Source organism: Lynx canadensis, chromosome A1 (assembly GCF_007474595.2).
Source record: "Lynx canadensis isolate LIC74 chromosome A1, mLynCan4.pri.v2, whole genome shotgun sequence".
In the NCBI taxonomy this organism is placed as follows: domain Eukaryota; kingdom Metazoa; phylum Chordata; class Mammalia; order Carnivora; family Felidae; genus Lynx; species Lynx canadensis.
The window spans coordinates 213,741,256-213,765,193 of NC_044303.2; the positions used below are offsets into that span (position 1 = coordinate 213,741,256).

The following is a 23,938-nucleotide window of genomic DNA, read 5'->3' on the forward strand; positions in this document are numbered from 1 at the left end:
TAATAAGGTGGGATAGCTATTATTCAAATTTTATGAATGTACCTGTAAGTAAAAGCTATGCTACAAAATATTAGGAGGATGGGAGGAAAAGTACATATTTGTAAAGAAAGTGTGCAAAGGAGCTAAATCTTTTTCCATTTTAGGAAATGATGAGCTATATCAAATTTCTCATATCAAAAACAGCAATACCAAGAAGCTATTTTAGAAATACAGAGGGCAACACTAGAAAAAGCCAATAGAAACATTAAGGATTATTGCCTCTAAGGAATGGAAGTCAGGAATAGAGAGGAACAGGACACTCCTGTTTGTCTACAACTCATACAGTACCATAAATTTATTTTTAATTCAGTCTGTTTCTTTTTTTCACTTGTTATAGTCAATCTAGAATGGCATATATTATTTTGATTTAAACAACAACAACATCAGGGAAAGAAGGTGAGCTTCACCCAAAGGCAGAGCCAACAGCTCGTGAAGCCAGCCAGTGAATGGGCTTCAGAAGTGCCAAACACAATAGAGAGAAAGGGGCAAGGCCAAGAGTGGGATTTACACGACTGAGAAGTCAGACAGGCTGCCAGAGGGGAAGAGATTTCTCCAACACTGGCTCAGCCTAAACTGAGAAATAGTAGCAAGGACAAATTTGAGTCTACCTCTTAAAGACAGTGTGAAAACACTAGGAATTGGAAAGACTAGACTGACTCCCTAGCCCAGAATGAAGGAAGGAAGGAATGACTTGGTATCTCTTTCATCTCAGCAATAAAACTAATGTTTTTCAAATTTAAGATTAGTAAATATTCAAGCATTTAAGTGTTCCTTCATTTTCTTCCAGGGGAGTGATTTCTCAGTGCAGCAGTGTATACACCATGTTGTGCCCTATCCATGAGAATAAAAGGGGCTTCGGACAATAATTGGGCAAATGGCATGCTGACTAGCCATCATCTAGTTCAATGATTCTTACTTTTTTGTGACACTGACCCCATTAAGAATCAAGTGGGGGGTACTGGCCCCTCTCTCTAGAAATACGCACATGTTCACTTACACACAAAAGTTTGTACATAAGTATAGAGTTAATGCACACTAAGTCAAGAGATCATTATCCACTTAAAGAGGTCATGGAAACTTGGATGAATTTGGAAGGAACGTCTCACTAAAGAACTAAATGAACCCACTCCACTGTGTTTAATGTCATTTCTCTAGAAACATGGATATTTTCACATATGCACCACATATGGTGTGCTACAAGATAAATGGTCCACATCTCTGTGAGTACCGTCAGTGTATGAGAATGCTTTACACTGAGGCGCGTAATGTTTAATATCCATCCTGGCACAGAAATGCAGATCTTGTGGGCTTCCAGAGCTCGTGGCCATGGATATTTATATACCTGCTTAAGAATTTGTAGGTGATGAGGATCTCACCCCAGATGGGACCACGGCATGGTCACAGATCAAGCTCACAGCCTTGTTCTCTGGAGCACTCAGTAAACAACATCTCATGATCTAAGAAATAATGATTTACACTCCAGAAGAAAACAGGAAATACAGGTTGCTGCTGATGAAGAAGAGACAGAGTCCCAGCAGATTTTGTGAAGTGTGTGAAAGAGTAAGGAGAAATTGGTATTTTAAAAGTGTATATTTGGGGAGGCAGTGTGCAAGAAAAGAAGAGAAGTCCCTCAGCCTGTGTTGCCTGCCAGACTCACTTGTCGGGCTTGAGACACTTAATCTTCAAGTCACGGGTTCACTCCCCATAGTGGGCGTGTTGTTAATAAAAGGGTCAGACTGATGTAGTGGAAAAAGAAAGTCACTGAACCAGGATTCAGGGGATGCAACTAATCTTGGCTTGGCCACCACACAGTGCATTCTAAAACCAAATACCAGTGCCCTAGAATTGGAACCACTCACATGGCAAAGGCCAAACACCCATTAAGATATCCTTGAGTCAGAGCCACTCCCCATGTGGGCAACACAATAAAACCACTAGAGAAAGCCAAGCAGGCACTCTGCAAACACTTGTCTGAGCCACGCTGGGAGCCCCTTTGCTACTTGAGGGCCTCTCCAGCAGAGCTTTACTTCTAACTTTAGATTTCTAACGACTGCTAGAGGGTCTTCAGAATCCCCATTGTGAAAACCCATTACTGTCTCCCAATACCATCTCCCACAGGACAAGTGAAACTGAACTCCTGGTTTTGTGGACCTAACAAGGTCTAGGCATAGGATTTATTCAACACTCACCATTGCTATATTGATTGCAGCATACAGGTTACATTTGGAAAGGCCACCTCACCTGACTGGACCTCAGTTTCTACCTTTCCGTCACCATGCTAGGAGTAGGTTGAATTTGATGTCCTTCTGGTTTAATAATAACTAAACTAATAAGCATAATAATAAAAGCTTAAGTGTATTGGCTGCTTCCTTTATGCCAAGCATACAGCAAAAGGATGCAAGAATAAACAGAAACAGACATAGTTCCTGCTCTCACAGAGGTGACAGTCTGGTAGAAGAGGCAAGATTTCATTATAAAATCCCACACATAGCTGATGGGGCGCCTGGGTGGCTCAGTCGGTTGGTTAGGTGTCCGACTTCGGTTCAGGTCATGATCTCACGGTTTGTGGGTCCGAGCCCCACATTGGGCTCTGTGCTGACAGCTCAGAGCCTGGAGCCCGCTTTCTGTGTCTCCCTTTCTCTCTACTCCTCCTCTGCTTACGCTCTGTCTCTTTCTCTCCTTCAAAAATAAATAAACATTCCAAAAAATTTTTAAAAAGAAAATTCCCCACCTAGCTGCGAGGCTATGATGGTAAGGATCAGAGTGCCATAAGATAGTTTGGAGTGTCAGGAAAGACACATACAGAGATGATGGTATCTGAGCTGAGATCTGAAGGTTAAGTACAAGTACTAGTTACGGTAGGCATGCAGGAGCATCATACACTTTGGTCTGGAGTATAAGAAACAAGAGTAAGAGAAATAATAGCTATCATCCATTGAATATTTACTAAATGCCTGACATTGTGTTAAGTATTATTTATATACAATCCTTGAGTTCTTTCAACAGCCTTGTCAGTTAAAAATTATTATCCCCATTTTAGAGTCAGTAAACTAATGCACAGAGTTTCAGAAATGTGCCCAAGATAAGAACTGTAAGAGACAGAACCAGGTCTATGACACCCCCAGCCTGCATATTTAACCATCAGGTCACACCATCTCCAGTGGTGCCCGTGGGCCCTACTAAAACATGATGTATCAGAATGGAACAGGTCTCCAGTAGGTTCAATAGTAAGAAAACAAATGTACTTTTAAAAATATTTTTATATTACCTATAGGAATGGTAGAAATATCATCATAAGACACTTGTACTAATGACCATTACAGTACATGCAACACCCACAGCCCCAATGATAGAAGAGCCCTAAGTAATCTGATTTTCTTTTTTTTAAATAATCCTCTTTTTTAACTTTTTAAATGTTTTTATTTATTTTTGAGAGAGAGAAAGACAGAGCATGAGCCAGGGAAGAGCTGAGAGAAAGGGAGACATAGATTTTGAAGCAAGCTCCAGGGTCTGAGCTGTCAGCACAGAGTCTGATGCAGAGCTTGAACTCACAAACCAAGAGATCATGACCTGAGCCAAAGCTGGACACAACTGACTAAGCCACCCAGGTGCCCCAGCAATCTGATTTTCTATACACCACACACATGCACCCACCAAACCACCCACCAAAGACAAGGGAAACAAGAGTAGATATTTGACCCAGAGATGCTAATGTACAGGCAGCAAATAGCCTCTTATTCTCCACTATACGACCTGGGCAGTAGAAAAACTCAAAGTCTTGAAGTGTAGAGCGACCAGAGTTATGCCAGGAGTGCAGACATTATTAAAATTAGAAAAATCCAGTAATGCAGGTCATTAAAAGGTACAAAAATTTGCAGTTATAGGATAAATAAGTTCTGGGAATCTAATGTACAGTATGATGACTATAGTTAGCAATCCTGTATTGTATATTTGAAAGTTACAAAGATACTAGACCCTAAAACTCATCGCAAGAGGGGCGCCTGAGTGGCTCAGTCTTAAGCGTCCAACTTTGGCTTAGGTCATGATCTCGCCATTCCCGAGTTCAGATTCTGTGTCTCCCTCTCTTTCTGCCCCTCCCCCGCTAGTGCTTGCTCTCTCTCTCTCTCTCTCTCAAAAATAAATAAACATTAAAAAAAATTTTTTTAAACACATCACAAGAAAAAATTTTGTAACTATGCAAGGTGATGGATATTAACTAAACTTACTGTGGTAAGCATTTTGCAGTATGTGCATATATCAAACATTGAATTTATACAATGCTATATATCAATTATAGCTCAATAAAACTGGAAAAGAGGAAAATTTAACTCATTAATGTAACTCATTACATTATAATAGAATAAAGAGGAAACCATCTGATTATCTCAGCAGATACAGAAAAGGCATTTGATAAAATTCAAACACCCCCAACCTACACAGGTGATAAAACTGCATAGAACTTAATATGCATATACTATGTTACACACACACACACACACACACACACACAGGAGTACAAATAAAACTGAGGAAAGCTGAGTACGGTCAGTGTCAATATCTGTATTGTGATCGTATATATATAATCTTCCAAAATGTTACCAATGGAGGAAATTGGGCAATGTATACAAGTGATCTCTCTGTATTGCATCTTAAAACTGCATGTACCTCTGCAATTATCTCAATAACAACTCAAATTTAAAAAGAGAGGACAAAGGGTGAAAATGGAGGGGAAAACAGAGAGAGGAAGAGAAAGGAGATCAATTTTTTGGAAACAAAATTGCATTAATCCATCAAAATTTGTTAAGTTAAAAATATAGGATAGTAATTTTACTTAAAAAATCATAGCCATTCCAACCTCCCAATGTTTTAGTATAGCCTTATAAAAATTTAAAGTTTCAAATTTTTGCATTTTTCTCATTTTTTTAATGTTTATTTATTTTTGAGACAGACAGAGAGAAAGCCAGTGGGGGAGGGACAAAGAGCGAGACTCAAAATCTGAAGCAGGCTCCAGGCTCTGAGCTGTCAGCACAGAACCTGACACAATGCTTAAACTTACAAACCTGTAAGATCGTGACCTGACCTGAAATCGAATGTTCAACTCACTGAGCCACTCAGGCGCACCTCAAATTTTTGCATTTTGAGAATATCACGACCTTTTCAGGGATGCTGCCAACATGCTAAATATGATGAATACAATACTAACATATATGACATAGTGTCAATGATATATTACAATTTACAGTGCCTACAATAAAAACTGTGTCTGGGGGTGCCAGTGGCTGTCAGTTAAGTGTCTGACTCTTGATTTCGGCTCAGGTCATGATCTCACAGTTTGTGAGATCCAGCCTCACATCGGGCTCTGCACTGACAGCGTGCAGCCTGCTTGGGATTCTGTTTCCCTCTCTCTGCCCCTCCCCTGCTTGCTCTCTCTCTCTCTCTCTCAAAATAAATAAACGTTAAAAAAAATTTTTTTAACCTGTGTCCAAAGCCTTTCCCCTAACCTATATTATATAAACTTAAACCTACATTATATAAACTTCGATGCTTGCTATGCTATTTTCATTTCAGTTATTCCAACAAAATATGTAATTCTTTCAAAACAAAACAAAACTTCACCAACAAAGAATAGAAGGGAACTTCCATAATCTAAGGACTCTCCCAAAAACTTCACACTCAACATTATGTTTAAACAGTGATATGAACAGATATGAAATGTGTTATATGTTCTTTGTAGTAAAGTTAAGAACAAGGCAGGGATGTCCACTATCACTGCTTATATTCAATTCTGTAATGGAATCCTAGCCAGTGCCATTAAAAGTTTTAATAAAATATACTTAATTTAATATGCTTAATTTAATGAAGTATACCTTCAATCAAGCATACTTAGGAGAAGAACTGAAAAGAAAGAAAATTGTCTCTATCCACAAGCCATGTGATTGTTCAAAGAATAAGTGGTAAATTTTAGAACTAATAAGAGATTCCACCAAAGTTGCTGGATTTGAAATTGATAGCAGAGGCCGAAGAGCCCATGATGAGTGTCATGAACTGAAATTCTAAGTAAAGAGATAAGACAACCCATTAGTACAAAGAAGAGAAGCAGAATGACCTAGAAAGGAGCTGAGCCCTAGAATGAAGACCACTAAGTCTTTCTAGTTGTGCTAAACATCTCCTGCTGCATTAGAGCAAAGTCTCACACCTGTGAGTCCCAGCTGCACCAGCTCCTGGGTCTTTGGCTCCCACAGCTCCCTCTCCCACCATAACCCCCACAACAGCCCCCACAACCTCCTGTCTAAACTAACCTGATGAACTCAAAAGAGCCCAACTAAAACACACGTAAGTATGAAAAGTAGACATATTTTCAGAACTGGAATAAATTACTATAACTAGCTCTAATTTCTACTCATAATTTTTATTTATTTATAAAGTCAGTTTTAATGATCCCATCATCAGAGGGAAGCAGTATTAGAATCCACAACTACAACTAATCTCTAAAGCACTGACACATGGTTTGGAATATGTTATGGATCTTTGTAGCAGGTACAAAGATACATACTTCTTTTGCCCAAGAAGTATCATTGTGTTGGACAGCCTCTACTGTAATACTTTAACTTCAACAGCCTCAGGTAGGAGGCCAAACAAAATGTGCTCAGTGCCCTTTACATTCTTTCCTATTCCTGAGGCAAAGGATTTGGATAATGACAATACTATCATAGGTTTCCTTCAACTTGGTCTCTATTGCAAAAGTTCTACTTCTTTCATTATTCAGAACTCACTCTCCAATATGGTAGCCACTAGTCACATGACTACTGAGCATTTGAACTGAATTTAGATATGCTATTAGGGTAAAACACACACTGAATTTCAAAGACTTTATATAATAAAAAAGAATATATAATCTCATCCATAATTTTTATATTGATTAAATGTTGAAAGAACATTTTATATGTGAGTTAAATAAAATTATTCAAATTAATTTGACCTGGTTATTTTAACTTTTTAAAAATGTAGCTACTAGTTTTGAAGGGGAACATGCACCCCCATGTTTATAGCAGCACTATCAACAATAGCCAAATTATAGAAATAGCCCAAATGTCCATTGACTGATGAATGGATAGAGAAGATGCGGTATATATTTACAATGGAATATTACTCAGTGATCAAAAAGAATGAAATCCTGCTATTTGCAACAACACAGATGGAACTAGAGTGTATTAATGCTAAGCAAAATAAATCAGAGAAAGACAAATATCACATGATTTCACTTCTATGTGGAATTTAAAATACAAAACAAATGAACGTAAGGGAAGGGAAGCAAAAATAATATAAAAACAGAGAGGGAGACAAACCATAAGAGACTCTTAAATGCAGAGACCAAACTGCCAGTTGCTGGAGGAATGTTGGGTGGGGGGACGTGCTAAATGGGCAAGAGGCATTAAAAGGAGGGCATTTGTTGGGATGAGCACTGGCTGTTATATGTACGTGATAAATCGCTAAATCCTATTCCTGAAATCATTTAAAAAATGTAGCTACTAGAAATTTTAAATTACATACATGGCTCACATTTGCATATACACACACCTTTTGGCTTTCTAAATCAGAACCATCCGGTATGTATGCATATGTATATATTTTAAATGATATGTATGTTATACACATATATAACATTTAAGCCATGAATAAATATATTTATGAGAACTTTTGTACATTATTTGATAGCAAATCATTCTTACAAAGACAGGTATGATATAATAATAGCATAAAAGAGGCCTCATTTATTGAGCGCCAACTTTGTGATGCGGATAGCACTAAAAGCTTCAGATAGATTATCTGTAATCCTTCCAACAGGGAGCAGTAGTTTGGACAAAGACTGTGCGATTTGCCCCAGATCACACTGCTAAAAAGTGTTCACCTCAAGCTCTGAATGTAGGTCTGTCTGAGGACAATGTCTGCACCCTGTACTCCTTCAAATAAGGAAATCGAGAGAGGCCCTGTTTGGAAGTGACCAAATGAAGCTCGTCTTACGAAGATGGTCATTATCCACTTTGGGCAAGGACTATCCAAAGCCATATATCTATCATTAAGAAGGTGCTCCTTTTCCACTTTGGACTCTGTGGAATGAACAGTTTTGAAAACCGGCACACACACAACCCCCCAACCAGCCTGAGGAGTGCACTGCTCACCCTGCTCTGAGAAAGAATTTGCTGGAAGGACACAGAGTTTGAGCGCCCGCATAGCAAAGTACACCAGAAGCAGCAAAACAATGGCATCAAGTGAGATGTGGCCGGCTGTCTTTGGTGCCACCTCTCAGATGAGTTCTCTGCTCAATCCTTAGTGTGGCCAAAGCTTCTGACCCTAGTCCACCCTCGGAAAATGCATCAGTAAAACACCACTAATGGAGTGGGAAGCTCGAGAATACCCAAGGGGAAGTGACGCTACCACAGGAGAGAAAAGCAGAGTCGCCAAAAAGATGGCCGAAAGAAAGAGCCTTCTAAAACCCAAAATATCTTATGCCATCAAGCTTTGGAAAAATTAGGCATGCAAAACTTTGGCATTCCTTCGTCCATCTTCTCCCCCACCATGCTCCCAGTCGAATAAGCCTTGGAAGTGTATAGACATCTGCTCAGCATGGCCACAAGTACCCACAAAAAGCAATTCTCCTTCCTGCAGCAGTTGGAAAAGTGGGGTGACGGACATGGAGGAGGGGGGAACTGGTCAGAAAAAAAAAGACAAAAAGTTCAGTGACATTCAGACGTGAACCTAGGGATTTTTGAATGGTTCAGAATAGGACACTGTCACCTCTGATTTAATTAGAAGACTGTTTTCGGGATGCTGAAGGTCTCGGCTCATAATCAAGCACTTACATAATCCTCCTCATTGAGTCCTTGTTTCTCAACAGAACTTTTCACCTCCATGGAAAACTTCTCAAACTCAGGTTTCACTGTCCTCAGTAGAGTGATTGTTTGGAGGGATGAGTATGCTTGCTTAGCTTCAAAGTCATGCTTGTCTCCTCTCTTCCACGAGCCATCTCCTACAGAGAAAGAAAAATATTTATAATTCCAAGGCAGTCACCATAAAGGGACCATTCTCCCTCTTCAGCTGCAGCGTGTCACTACATGTTACTTTTGGCAGCTGGGGCAAGCGGTATTGTCACAGTTCTGCACTTGGATATAACATGACCACATCAAGATCCTCAAAGGAGAAGAAGGCCTTTTGGACACGTGTTCCTTTGAAATGGGAGAGGAACATAAAAGCACTGTGGACTTCACTGCCTCAACCACATAACTGTAATTTTCAGCACCTGAGAATCCAGCACTGGAGGAGTAAGAAGTAAATTTGTCTTCCTTTCCATTCACATTTTTTTAATACCTACAATCAACCGTGGAGGTCAACCGAGTTGTTACTACTGTGCAACAAACCTGATGTTATGTAGATGTGGAATGACAGGAAAGTCTATGTGTGACAACACAAGTCTTGTGCACAAGACTTATGCGCAAGTATGATAAAGCTGGCACCATTCACAGGGAAAAGTTTGACATTATTGATATTCTTTGAAATATTTCTGGAATCTCTTCAGAATAAAAGCAGCTCAGGTGAACACGAGGGTTTATATCTCTGTAGTGTTGGGAGCACCATAACAATTATTTTTTGGACAGTATTCATCAGTGCATCAATAGTAACAAAATTAAAATTGCTAACATTTATTGGACATATATAACAATAAAAGCTCTGTTTATTGAGCACTTTATACATATAAACTCATTGAATCTTTACAAGACTCTCTGTGATTCGGGCACATTATCCTATGTTACAGATGAGGAAACTGAGGCATTGAGAAACTGGGTCCTCCCTGCTTCACAGCACTCCCTCTCACAAAAGCAAAGGCAGATTACATGGATAAGAATCATTACTCTTCTCGTTATGATTTCATTTTTGAGGAAATATGTGGCCTGCAGGACCCCAAAAGGAAACATGGGCTTCCAACATGTGGCAATAAACTGTTGTTTCTATGAATTACCATTATGACCCCTACAGATCTCTGGAAATACAACAAGGAATTCAGCCCGCTAGAGTTCAACATCAAAGTCAGTTGTTCACACCAAGCCCCTAGTCCACAGTGGACACGTGGAGCCCAGCAGCTAAGCAGTGAGGATGCCTGGGGAGTGTGCAGCCAGGGCTCGAGGCACTCACTCTGCTCTTATAGACAAAGCTCCATAAAGAGTCGGTGGCTCTGGAACTTCTACCACAGCTTAAATCAGACAAACATTAACTAACTGTATACCACACACAAGGTTCTGTGATAGCCAGCACAGGACGCGTCATGAATGTCTTGAACAGTCTCCACCACCATCACAGAGGGGTTTAGAGGGGCACCTGGGTGGCTCAGTCAGCTGGGCATCTGACTCTTGGTTTCGGCTCAGGTCATGATCTCACAGCTATAAGATTAAGCCCCCCATTAAGCTCCACACTGGGTGTGGCACCTGCTTGGGATCCTCTCTCCCCTTCTCTCTCTCTCTCTCTCTCTGCCCCTCCCCAACTCATGCTCTCTCTCTCTCTCTCTCTCTCTCTCTCTCTCTCGCTCTCTCTCTCAAAAAAAAAAAAAAAGAGGGATTCAGAAATAGACACGTAAATAACTGAAGTTATTACAGGGTAACAGTTAGCTTACTATAGCAGGAGACGGGGGAATACAAAGAAACAATGCAGAGGGTACAGGAAGAGGCAAGAGGCTCTCCTCTTGGGATGGTTTCGAGGGAGGTGGAGGAGCAGGTATCGGCTGGTCCTAAATGTGTGAATAGGATTTTAATAGAAGGAGAGCAGGATGGAAAGGCGTGCTTGGCAGAGCCTGTGGCACAGGCAAAGGTGCAAATGTGTATGACATCAAGTAGGCAGCTGGGAGCCTCAGTCTAGAGCATGAGAAAAGGCAGAGGCAAAGAATTTACTTGTGGGGGCATCTGTATAACCATAATCCTATTAATAGCAACCATTTATTAATTGCTTACTCTGTGCCAGGGAGCTGTTAAAAGATAAATAAGACAGAGCTGAGGACAGAATTCATTAAGGACTAGATCCGCTCTCAATGAGCACAGATTAAATTTCAAGCCACCAAACAAAACTTGACAAAGTCCTCCTCCTTCATATGAAACCTCCCAAACACCAAGGAAGCTGCAACATGCACGGCAGCTGTGCCCGTAGTGAGTGAGTTACAGCCACTGCCACCAGCCAGGGGACCCAGCGGGATGCTCAAGACCCAGGCAACACAGTCTCTGTTAAGGAGCCAGATCCATTTGCCAGGAAGACCCCCAATTCTAAGAATGTCCAGAACATTCTTCATCCCAAGGAGGAACCCATTTCTTATAAGCATGCAATCAATACTTATTGATTCATTTATAATTGATTTGAGATACCAAGACTCAAAAGGAATAGTATTTTGTAGGCAAAGAGGGTCAGAGTTTCTAAGCTCCAGGAAAGAGTATTCTCCAGACACAGAAGAAAGAAAATACTTAACCCTAAAGGGTTTTATTCTGTGGAATTAGAAAATACATATACAACTGGAAACAGTAACTATCTCTGTTATGAAATAGGAAAACACTCTTTTCTGAAAGAAGTGAAATCCAATGTAATAAATCTGTCTACCACAATCCAAAGGGAATAACTGTAGAGTTTTGTCTTCTAGAAAAAAAAAATGGAAACAATAATGCTTAAATAAATCTGACCAAAAGTAAATAGTTCCCTTGTCACAACCATAATCGATACTGTAACTTCTCACTTTTGTGGGCATTTCTTATTGTAATATGTCAGTAACATTTCCCATACACAGGGTGTTGAACACTGGAAAAGCAGAGTTAGCTTGGCATGATGCCCCATCAGCGAGGACAAATTTAATTCAGTAGACAACTGGGTGCCTCTAGAGATTTATGAGTGTAACAGAAGAATGACATGATCAGAATCATGCCTTGGGAAATAGCAATGGATTAGAATGGGGAGACACGGAGGGTTCACAGCCACAGTAATCCAGGCAAGAGGTTACAAGAGGCTCTAATGGGAAGTCACACACCAAAAAACTAAACATGGCTCTTTGGGTAGTTAGGAAAATTTTCTTTTCTTTTCTTTTCTTTGCATTTTTCTGAATCTAGTAAATTATAAATACAAAATATTTACTGCTTTTACAATCGTAAGAGGGAGAGTCCTTGAGAATAAAAGCAGAGGACAGTGCAAGAGGAATCTCAAGACTCTGAAGAGTTAGGGAGTGAGGGACAACAAAAAGAGAGGCACATCGCTGATGACGCCAAAGAGGAAAGGAAAATGGGATGTTATTAAAGGAAAGCGTAGAGCCAGATGGCGGAAGAGGGATATGAGGTGGAAATGGTAATGACTTCAGTTAGGGTCACAGTCAACCCAAGGTGACTAACTACAGAATGCCCAAGTGACAACACCAGGCTAGAGTTGGAAATAGCAGTCTGAAGCCAGAAAAAGGAGTGAGCACTAGAGAGTATTGGATGCCATTTCCAAATGGCTTCAAGTGAAACCAGGGAGTGACCACATTGGATAAGAAAGAGAAGGAGAAGGGTTGAGCACAGACACCCTGTGGATGCTGTTTCTAGTGGGCAGGAGGAGGAAGAGGAGACAGAGAGGAGCTAACAGAGAACCAAAGAATGCTGTGCCACCAAAACCAAGAAAAACAGGGTTAGGGAGTGGGGAAGAGGAGAAGGTGGGTGATGGGCATTGCAGACGGCACTTGTTGGGATAAGCACTGGGTGTTGTATGGAAACCAATTTGACAATAAATGGAAGGAAGGAAGGAAGGAAGGAAGGAAGGAAGGAAGGAAGGAGGAAGGAAAGAAAGAAAGAAAGAAAGAAAGAAAGAAAGAAAGAAAGAAAGAAAGAAAGAAAGAAAGAAAGAAAGACAGGATTTCCAGAAACAAATGGGTGGAAACAATACAGAATTCTCTAGAGCTGTGCTGCCTAATAGAGCAGCCACCAGCCACATGTGTGACAATTTACATTTAAATTAATTAAAATTAAATAAAATTTTAAATTTGGTTCCTCGGTCACACTTGGCCACATTTCAGGTGCTCAATGGCTCTGTGTGGCTAGTAGCCACCATACTGGGCAACCTAGAACAGAACAGAGGCAGCGTCACAGAAAGTTTCACTGGACAGCACTGCTTTAGAGGCACAGAGACTTGTTCTGAGGTAGGCCAATGGCTTTGGTAGTGAGGTCATTGGTGACCTTGATGATGGCACTTTCAGAGTGGTGAGCACTAATGTCATATTCTTTCAATGCTCCTGAGCAAGGGATCAAGAAGATGAAAAAGAAGTCTGCTAGTGAAAAGTAGGGCAGAGAAGGTGATTCTTTGAAGTTGGTTCAGGAGTGAGGAAAGTGTTGCTTTGTTTTGTTTTAAACATCACGGAGACCCAAGCTAGCATTTAGAGTAAGGGCACAGAATATTTGTGAAAGAGGAAGTAACCTGCTCACCATCAAGCCCTCCTGTGGCCAGGGAGCTGGAACTGGCAAAAGGTACCCACACTGGGATAACAAGCTGAAATATCACAGAATACATCCAAGAAATGAATGCCTGGAGTTCACCTGGACTGACCTTGCCTCACTCTACCTTCTCCGAATGTCTAGGTGTTAAATGCTTGTCATGAGCTAGGCTGGTCCAGTCTTCCTCCCATCAGTAATAACAGCACCACTTACTGCGTGATTCCATTGTGAATGGCATTTCCTATACCATTTCATTCTTTATTCCTCATAAAAACTCCATGAAGAAGATCTAAGTATGATTGCCACCTTCCAGACAAGGAAACTGCGGCTCAAGGAAATTAATGTGCCCCAAGCCACTTAGCTAATAAACAACAGTGGCAGGATTCAAATGCAAGCCAGACTCCAAACACTGGTGCCATGCCATACCTGCTCTACATTCATTTCATCAGAGTTTGGGGTGTTCCAAGCTTTAAAACTGAGCAACGCAATGGGATGACAAAAATGTTAAAAACAAAGTAACACAGAAAGAAAGATCAGAGGAGGAAGCGTCTAAATGTTATAGTTCAAAGATTGTATGAAAGTTCATTTTCTTTTCTCATGGTCACAAACTGACTTTAATGGGCATATACTATTTTTATAGCAAAACATAATAAATCTAATCTCTCCTCAATGTTTCTATTTTTCCACTTTTAGCAAGTCAATTTATGTGCCTCACCTAGCTCTACTTCACTTTCATCTTCACCTTAATTAGTGCTCTCTGAGTTAATCAGGAAGTCAAGAAAGCTCTACAGTAATCTTACAGTCCTGGACAGGATCACCTAAATAACCTGCCACCTAACTTACATCCAAAGACAATAATGCCAATGAATAAGAATGCCAAGAGGTGCTATTAAAAACTCTACAAGGCAATATATATCATCTTCTCTCTAGATTTTGTTAAACCTATCCTTTCGGTCTTATTTTCCATTGTTTGAATCCCCCACCCCCCATAGTATATTCTGAATTCCTGTAACAATATAATTTGGGCAAATCTGATAATTTTTTTGAGTACTCATCAAGACCAAACAATCCAGTAATCAGTAAATATGAACACAGTGCCCATATGTTTTTTTAATCCAATGGCAAGTTAAGTATTAATTAAAAGAGAGCCTTTTCCTAGAACTTGTATGGAGGAAGCACAGGGAGAGGAGGATGTTGAAAAACTTTTCCTGAACATATATCTGATTCTTCAGGCACAAAATCTCAGAGAGGACCCTTTACTGATAATGGACACCAGAATCTTGGTCCAGGTCCCCCTGCCTGCCATAACATTCTGTCTACTGCTTCTACTCTGAGGAGGAAAGGGCTTCAGGGTCTGTGGCAAACATGGACATTTGTTTCCCATCATCCATTCTTCTTTCTCCATTAGTAACAGATTCCTAAATTGATTTGGGACAACAATGAGTCCAGCTGAAAGCGCACATTTACTGCCCTCCCTCACAACTAGGGGTAGCAAATGATATGTAAGAAGTTAATGAGAGAGGCTTCCAGAGAGCCTTCAAACAGAACTGAGTCAACGGAGATGGTCTCTTTCCCCCTTCATCTTGCCTACATTGAAGACACAATCCCTGGAGTCCTAGCCACCATCTTGTGATCTTGAGGATGGACACCGTTCACTAAGATTAAAGGTGCCAAAAAACAGAAGAAGTTTGCATCCTTGATGACATTATGGAACGACCACCTCTGCTCTCAACTGCCCACCTCTGTAAAGGATAAACCTCTACATTTGTTTAAATCACTATAGGTGGGAGTTTTGCATGCAGATGTAATTCTTAATGCACCTACATCCATTCCTAGGCTGTATTAGATAAAGTTGGTTAATTTGTTAATGGAATGTATGGCCTGAACTTACCTATAAAACTATACCAAGAAGAGTTTATGAACTTACCATTTTTTGAGTACTATATATAATCATCAAAGCAAACTAACACTAATAATAAAGCTAATATTTGTTAAACACTCATTATGTTTCAACAAGTTTTCTATGTATCTCACATACATTATCTCATTTATTACTCAGCCTGATATGAAGAAGTAAGTACTATTATTATCATTAGAAGAAACTAAGACTTGCGGGGGAGGGCAGGGTTGCATCAATTTGCCAAGAGCACAGCCCCTCAGAGAGACTGATGCCAGAGCCCAAAACCTGACAACCATCAGGTGAAAAAGAAAGGGTACCTAATCAGAAACACCAAGGATACTTTGTAGGTTATATAGAGTACACTGTGTAACTCTGCAATTAAATTTTCAAGAAGCAGAAAAACTGAATTCATGGAAAAAATATGTTTTAAAAAGTTGACCCAAAATTACACTGATTATACACTAATATAATGCAATGAGAAGGACACAGCATCGCTTTTGTAGTACTCTTGCCAAGTAAGTTTAAACTCAATCTTACCATTGAAAACAACACATAAATCCAAACTGGGAGACATTCTACAAAATAACAAACTCATCAGAAGTGTCAGGTCATAAGTGACAAAGATTAAGAAAATATCACAGATTGGTAAAGATTAAGGAGATACAACAACTAAATGGTTTGGATCCTGGAACAGAAAAAGATCATTAGGAGGAAAGGTAGTAAATTTCAAATAAGACTTGTAGTTTAGTTAGTAGTATTGTACCAACGTTAATATTCTTATTTTGATAATTGTACTATGGTTATTTAAGTTGTTAACATTAGAGGGATCTGGGTAAAAGATATACATGAACTCTCTATATTATTTTTGCAGATTTTCTTTAAGTCTAAAATTATTTCAAAACTATTTTTTTAAGTTTTTCAAAAATTACCTCTAAAAAGAAGTTAGGTCCAGATACAGAGTTGAATTGTTTCCATCTTTCAAGGAATATTCTTATGGTATATAAACTGTTCTAGAGCACAAAAACAATGGAAAGTGTCCCGATTAATTTTATAAAGCTAATATAAACCTGATATTAAAACTGGCAGTACCACCTCAAGGCAAGAAAACTACTGTCCAATCTCACTCATGAATATAGACTCAAAAATCCTAAATAAGATTCTAAAAACATAAAATCAGCAGTGCATCTAAAAAAGTCATCATGACAAAATGTACTTAATTCCAAGAATACTACAAGGACTCAATATTGGGAAATTTATTAAAAGTATATGTCAAGTGTATTTGATAACATTCACTGCTCATTTCCAATTTTTAAAACCACACTTAAGAAACTAGAAATAAAAGGATACCTTAACATGTACTTCAGTTCAAGAAGTCAAAAATTAATATAATATATATATATTATATATATATTATATTATATATATATAATATAATAATATTCTGGAGGTTCTTGCCAATGCAATAAGAAAAGAAAAATATATATTCAACTTCAAAATGAAGGAAAAACTCTTATCCTATATGAAAATGATATAAAAACTACTGGAACAGAGGATTTAATATGTGGAATTCTTGCAAAATAAATAAATAAAAATTCATAGCTTATCTACATAACAACTACAATTATAAAATGTAATGGGAAATGATCACCATCATAGTAACAACCAGAAAACATAACCTCTAAGAATGAACTCAACAAGAATGGTACAGAATATAAATAAAGAAACTGAAAAACTTAGCTTATGGACATAAAAAGAAGTTCAAATATATAAAATAATTTAAAAGTTAGATGATGTAAGGATGCAGAAAAACAGACAATCTCATAGCTTGTTGCAAAAGCATAAAGTGGTAAACCTCTTTAGAGGTCAACTTGGCAATATCTATCAAAACTTAAAACTTTTGACCCAGAAATTCTACTTCAAGAAACTTATCCTACAGATAATATGTATGTATAACTATGTGTATGTGCATGTGTGCACGCACATACAAAGCCACTCAATATAGGACTGTTCTTAATAGTAAAAAGCTGAGAACAGCATAAATATTGAAAAATGACAGACTATTTACATAAAGATGGCATATCAGCATTACAAAATACTATGTAGCCACACTTGAAACAGTATCAACACTTTATTAAAAAATATTTTCGTAAATATGTTTTTTTATAAAATAAGCAAGACGTACATGCTTCTACATATTATCAATATACTTTTAGCTGGGTGGCAGAATTATAGTAACTTACTTTCTGCCCTGTGATTTTCTATTTCTCTCAAATTTTCTTAATACTCATGTATTATAATTAGCAAGGAAAAGTAATACAAGCTTTACCTGCAGATGCAAGAAATTCCGGTACGTAATATTTGCATTGCCCTGGCCCATTTATACTGTGCATTCACATCATTTTCTCCAAATAAATACTATGTTTGCATTACCAACTTACAAAACTCAGGATAAATGTTTTTCATTTTTCACCAGTCTCTACTACTATCTCAGTGAACTCAATGCTATAGCCAATAACATAATTACATTCTGATCTGTGGTCAAAAAGTGAAAGCAGCACTTTGCTTATGCAAAGAGAAGGGGAAAGACAACCATGGCAGCAAGGAGGAAAAACATGGTGTTTACCCTACAAGCCTCAAATCTCCAATCTTATCCACTACAGGAAGCAGTAGCTACTTGTGTTTCATCAACTTTTGTTTATCCCTGTGAGAACTGTGTTTTATTATCTGTTTATGCAAAATGCTCTATTGCTTGGGTTGCTTGAATAAGCCAGGGTATCAGAGCAGGAAACTGAGGTGGATGCTTCGATGTTTAGATCCTGTCTAACCATATCTCAACAGCAAGAACTGGGAAGTCGAGCTCAGCATAAACAAGCCATTTGCGATAAGCACACTTATGATTCCCTATAACTGCTCAGCTTTGAGCAGTCAAGATGCAGTATTTAAGAAAATGTGCCATTGCTCTATACTGTCTCCTTCAGAGAGAGCCCTAATCACATATGGAGAAAATGTTTTGTATCTGTGATCTTCATGGCCTTCTTAAACACCCTCCATCACAGGAACACTGGGAACTTCCCCAGATCCATTTTAAGAAATTATATTCTTTCAATCATATGTGTTGGTGGATCTCGAACTTCTACAAAGGAGAAGCTTAATGGGCAGTAATCTGGAAGGAAGAGGGGCTGGGAGCAGTAGCTTTTAAAAGGTTTTACCTCAACTTACAGTAATAGTTGTTTTACTTTCACACTATAACCCATTACAAACACATGTGTAACATGTATAAATATATACACACATACAATTATATTTCCAAAATAAAAGTTTTATGAAATAATACACATGCAATGTGTAATACACTTTGGCATGTTCTATTATGTTGATATATTCTAGTCTATTCTATTAAAAATTATGCCCAAATCTCACTAACATTCTTCCAATAGTCAATCATGGTGGCAACCTGCAGTTGGAAACACACTGAGGAGGGGTCTTTAGGGCCTGGATTTACAACCATCTGGAGGACTGGAGAGAGCTATGCTCACTCCCAAACAAGTCTGTTGCCATCACCAGTATGAGGTATCTGCTTGCTGAGTTCTCAGAGAAGAAAAGCGTGAGAACTTACAAGAAGTCCCCAGAGTGTTCAATATCACAGATTTCTAAAACCCTTTTTATGGAACCAGATCTATTGAGGTAATTCAAATTACTCGCTTTCTCATGACCTCGTTTTGACACCTTCGAGGGAGGGGAGACTGGAAGCGGTATAAGCATTTACCGTAGGAAGAGCTGTTGAAGAGCTCGATGTTGAAGAAGGCGTAGTCTCCACTGGTCATCCCGTGCTTGTGCGCTGCCAGCATGATGCCCCGGACCGTGTCACTGCTTGCACACATGATCACCACTGGGGAAGGAGGAACAAACAACATGCATGAAACACCCCTTCCCAGAGGATAGTGGGGACGCGGAAACCAGGGGAGGGAGACAGGGTACTAATATAGCCCTTAAAGCATCTCCTCACTCATTACTTACTAATTACAGAGGGAGTGAATAGTAACTTTACAGTGGAGAAAGCAAGCGGTCACCAGCATAACCAAGTGATGGAAGCCAATATCATCAACCATGGGAACACATTCATGAGCTTACACCCAGGATCCAAATGTCAGATGGGCAACATAAATCTAATCAGGAGAGAGGCCAAAAACTCAACTTGGGGAACAGTCTATAGAATAGTTGTCCTCTGCTCATGAAAACGATCAGTTTCATGAAAACAAAGACAGCCTGACGAAATGTTCTAAACTAAAAAGACTTTTAGGAGCAGAAATTTAAATACTGTGTGTGATTCTGGATCCTAAAAAAAATAATAAAAAAGTGTTGCTATAAAGGGCATTATTGAGACAACCGGAGAAATCTGAATAAGTCTGTAAATTAGATAGCAGTGTTGCGTCTGTGTTCAAGTTTTTGCTTTTCATATTTATACTGTGGTTACGTAAGTGAATGCCCTTGTTCTTAGGAAACACAGACTTAAGTATTTAGGGGTAAGGGAACATGATGGCCCTACTTCTCAAGTGGTCCATAAAAAGATCATTGTGTGAGTGTGTGTGTGTGTGTGTGTGTGTGTGTGTGTGTGTGTTTGAAGAGGAGCAGAAGGAGGAGGGGAGAGATTTGGAATGAAAGCATATGTGGCAAAATGTTAATAATTGGTAACAATCTGGGTGAAGGCTGTGCAAAGGTTCTTTATACTTTCTTACATCTCTTCCAAAAGTGTAAAATTACTTCAAAATAAAGTTCTTTAAAAATACCTCAAATGTTTCATCAGATTTACCCAATATAAGCCAGTCAAGTGCGTCAACTGCTTTTAATACTTAACAGCATGGAAAATACATTTTCCTGAAGAAGCAAACTGAATGGTTTGAGGGAGAACAGTCATTTGGCAAATCAGGATTCAGTGAGGGGTATAAGCTTTCTGCTGTCTGAATTTTGAAACATTTTTCTCAAGCTGTCTCTACGTATATAGGAAATAGTTAACAGAATTCCAGGCCCCACCTCATGTTCTCTCAGCTTATACCCACACTTGTCAAACTTGAGAAGCTTTAAACAGCTCCAGAACATTGTTGCCCGCCACATAAGAGCTACATCAGCCAACAGTGAAGTGGGTACCTGGCCGTTATCTAGTTAATTTGATCATTGTTGATGGCCCTGGTCCATGAAAACACAGACCACTGTGTTTTGCTGCATACATGGAAACAGAAGCCCTGGAGAGGTCTGGGGGCTATAACCATATTATCACCATGCGTGCAGCCCTCCGCAATGTACACGTTCTTTGAAAAAGCATGGGTGCTGAAAGACGTAAAACAAACCTACGTGAAGGTTTACGCACTTGATATTCTGTTTACTGTGCATGTTAATTCAAAGTGTTCAATCATGACTCTGACATTTCTTACCACAAAAGGGCTCTGTATGCAGGGTAAAAGCTCTGAAAAACAAGTTTTAACAATACAAAACTCCTAAAGGTCTATAACTGTGGGGATAGGTGTTATCTGTGCCTGGAAATATTGTTATATATTTGGAATAAATAGTCAAATTCCAAGGTGCCTTAGCAAGGAAGCTTTCAAAGAAACTCTTCATCGCTTATTATGACCTAGACCCTTGTTTTAGCTCTGATTCAATTCTCGACGCTGGAATGACAAAAGAGCCATAGAGTCCTACAGAGCAGCCAATAAGGACAAGGCTGAGGCTGGACAAGTTTGAAAAGCACAGATTCCAAGAGTGGGCATCTGCAGAAGGCCGTGGGAGGCTCTGGCTGACTGTCCAGCAGCTCTTATCAGCTTTTGATCAACTGATCATAGTCTGGAGCTTGGCTCCAAACCCCTGGATATAGAACCTGATTCTGTCAGCACATAAAAAATAGAGTCATTGCTTAGAGGCAGAGTCCCAATAACCTAGCTCAGATGTTTTGGGTTTTTTTTTAATGGTTATTCATTTTTGAGAGAGAGAGAGAGAGACAGAGCGTGAGCAGGGGCAGGAGCAGGGAGAGAGGGGGACACAGAATCTGAAGCAGGCTTCAGGCTCCGGGCTGTCAGCACAGAGCCCGATGCAGGGCCTGAACCCAGGAACCATGAGATCATGACCTGGGCCAAAGTCAGACGCTTAACTGACTGAGCCACCCAGGCACCCCCTAACTCAGATGTGTTTAGGCACCCTGAGACGCAGACTACTTGATTTCAATGATAACCAGAGTGGTCACGAACACATTTGTGTCAGCATGTACCCGGGCATGCCAACTGATAAGCCAAATTGTAAGGTAGTAGAATGCTAGTGAGGATGAAATCAGACTCAGGGACGTCAGTTGGAGGATTCAGGCACCCAAAGGCACCAGGCCATACAAGTGCTATACCTGGCCCAGGACCGAGCAGGCTGTGTCCTTAGGCCAGAGCACAAGCTTCCCCAAGTCCTGGACAGGCTATGCCCAACACCTGCCCCTCTATCACTTCTTTGTCTATTTTTACAGTCCTGGCCCATCTCCTCCCTATTCCTATCACCACCAAGACCAAACCTTCTGACAGACATATTCTTTCTTTAAAATGTCAGTACCTGCTTGGGCTGGGCAAGAGTGACCCACAGCAGCAGTGTGTCTATGTAAGCAGACTTTGATTTTTTTTTTAAGGTTTATTTATTTTTGAGAGAGAGAGAGAGAGAGAGAGAGAGCACAAGCGGGGGAGGGGCAGAAAGAGACAGAGACAGAGGATCCCAAGAAGGCTCTGCACTGACAGCAATGAGCCCGATGTGGGGCTTGAACCCACAGACGGTGAGATCATGACCTGAGCCAAAGTCAGATGCTCAACCGACTGAGGCACCTAAGTGCCCCGATTTTGATTATTTTATACCTCATCCACTTTGTATTGACCATGTAGTTAAACTCTCAAAAAGGAAATCTTAATTTCCAAGTCCATGGACAGGATATTGTTTTTTTCTTGCATAAAACAAACCCATAATGTACATTATCATCCAGTTTAAGTTGGAACAAGTACTCACAGACACCAGCAGAGCAGAGAGAACGCAGAATCCTTCTCGATCTGTAGGCTGTTCCCTAATCTCTTACGGCTATTTCATTCATGCCTAACTCCACAGCAACTATTTTTAACAACTTGCCTTTATACAATCTGTCAGAAGGTTTAAAATAGTTTTCACTAAAATAGCTTTCTCTTCCTACTCATGTTTCATCAGTTTATATAATAACTAATTAAATTACATACTTATGATAATAAGTACAAGTGGTATAAACACATTTGGCAACAACTCTTGGAAAGGACACGGACAAGTGTGAGAAGAGTGTGGGCATACTCAGGAGAAGTATACAACTACCAGCATTCACCAACAGTCAATAAAGTGTACAGAGAAAAAGAGACCTTCAGCTAATCCTACAGGCTGCTTAAATGAAGGTCAATTAAGACAATTTGTGTTGTATTTAAGTATAGTTAAATATATAAATACTAAGTTTTTTGGTCAAATTGTTAAATTTCTGAAAGAGGGGATGATAGTGTGATCCTAAGTTTCTGGGTGTTCTTCATTCTGCTCTATTTTTCTCTTTGCCAAAGAACTTGTGATGTTCCATGGCATCCTCCACCATCTGATTCCCAGTGTCTTCTGTAAGTGACTTCTCACGATCACAATATGTTCTTGCAATCACTCTAAGAAGGGCAGAGAGAGAAGTGCAGAGGGGTGACTACAGAGGTCAATTCAGAGAACCAGAAACAGAGCAGGTAGCATAACTGAGTTAGGAGGCTATCTTTTCCCCCGGCTCAAGTTTCCATCTGGAGCAACCTCTGAGAGAGTGACACTCCTCATCTCTCAATGGACCGCCATTTATCCCTCTCCCCCCACCCACCCCAGAGGAAAAGGACTAAATTGTTGGATTGGTGAGTCTAAAACCAAAAATGGCATGCTGGACCCAGCCTTTTCTTCCTTCCTTTTTTGGGACATGTCTGCTTGTGGAGGGCACATATTAGGGGAGACATAATAGCAAATAGGCCCTCTTGGCAACAAAGCTAAATCCATATTTTCTAATACGTTTTACCAGCAGTAAAAACATATTTTCAGAGCACCTGGGTGGCTCATTCGGTTAAGCATCTGAATCTTGGTTTCGGCTCAGGTCATGATCTCATGGATCACGAGTTTGAGCCCCACATCGGGCTCTGTGCTGCCAGCGCAGAGCCTGCTTGGGACTCTATCTTTCTCCCTCTCTCTCTATGCTCTTCCCCTGCTCACTCGCTCTCAAAATTAATAAACTTTAAAAAAAAAAAAAGGAAAAGAGATGTTATGTCATGAAAGTGAAGCAAGATATGCCATGTGCTGAAAATCAAAAATATGATAGCAGAAATTAGAAACCAAAACTTAATAGAAATCTGGGGCATAGTCAGAGGAATATCTAAATAAGAGGAATTTCTTTTTAAAAGACAGGTGGTACTGTCAGAATGGCTAAAATTAAATCAGGAAACAACAGAGACTGGCAAAGTGTGGAGAAAGGGGAACC

The 23,938-nt window shown here is 39.7% G+C and overlaps 1 protein-coding gene across 2 annotated transcripts in view; it reads right to left on the reverse strand.

Annotated features, from left to right (window-relative positions):
- NPR3 (natriuretic peptide receptor 3) overlaps positions 1–23,938 on the reverse strand; it is a 72,389-nt gene that overhangs the window by 38,730 nt on the left and 9,721 nt on the right. For both annotated transcript variants that reach the window (XM_030331750.1, XM_030331744.1), the window contains exons 2-3: positions 19,187–19,309; positions 8,901–9,067 (exon numbers count right to left, since the gene is read on the reverse strand). In XM_030331750.1, coding sequence (XP_030187610.1) covers positions 8,901–9,067; positions 19,187–19,309 — 290 coding nt within the window. The remainder of the gene's footprint in view (positions 1–8,900; positions 9,068–19,186; positions 19,310–23,938) is intronic.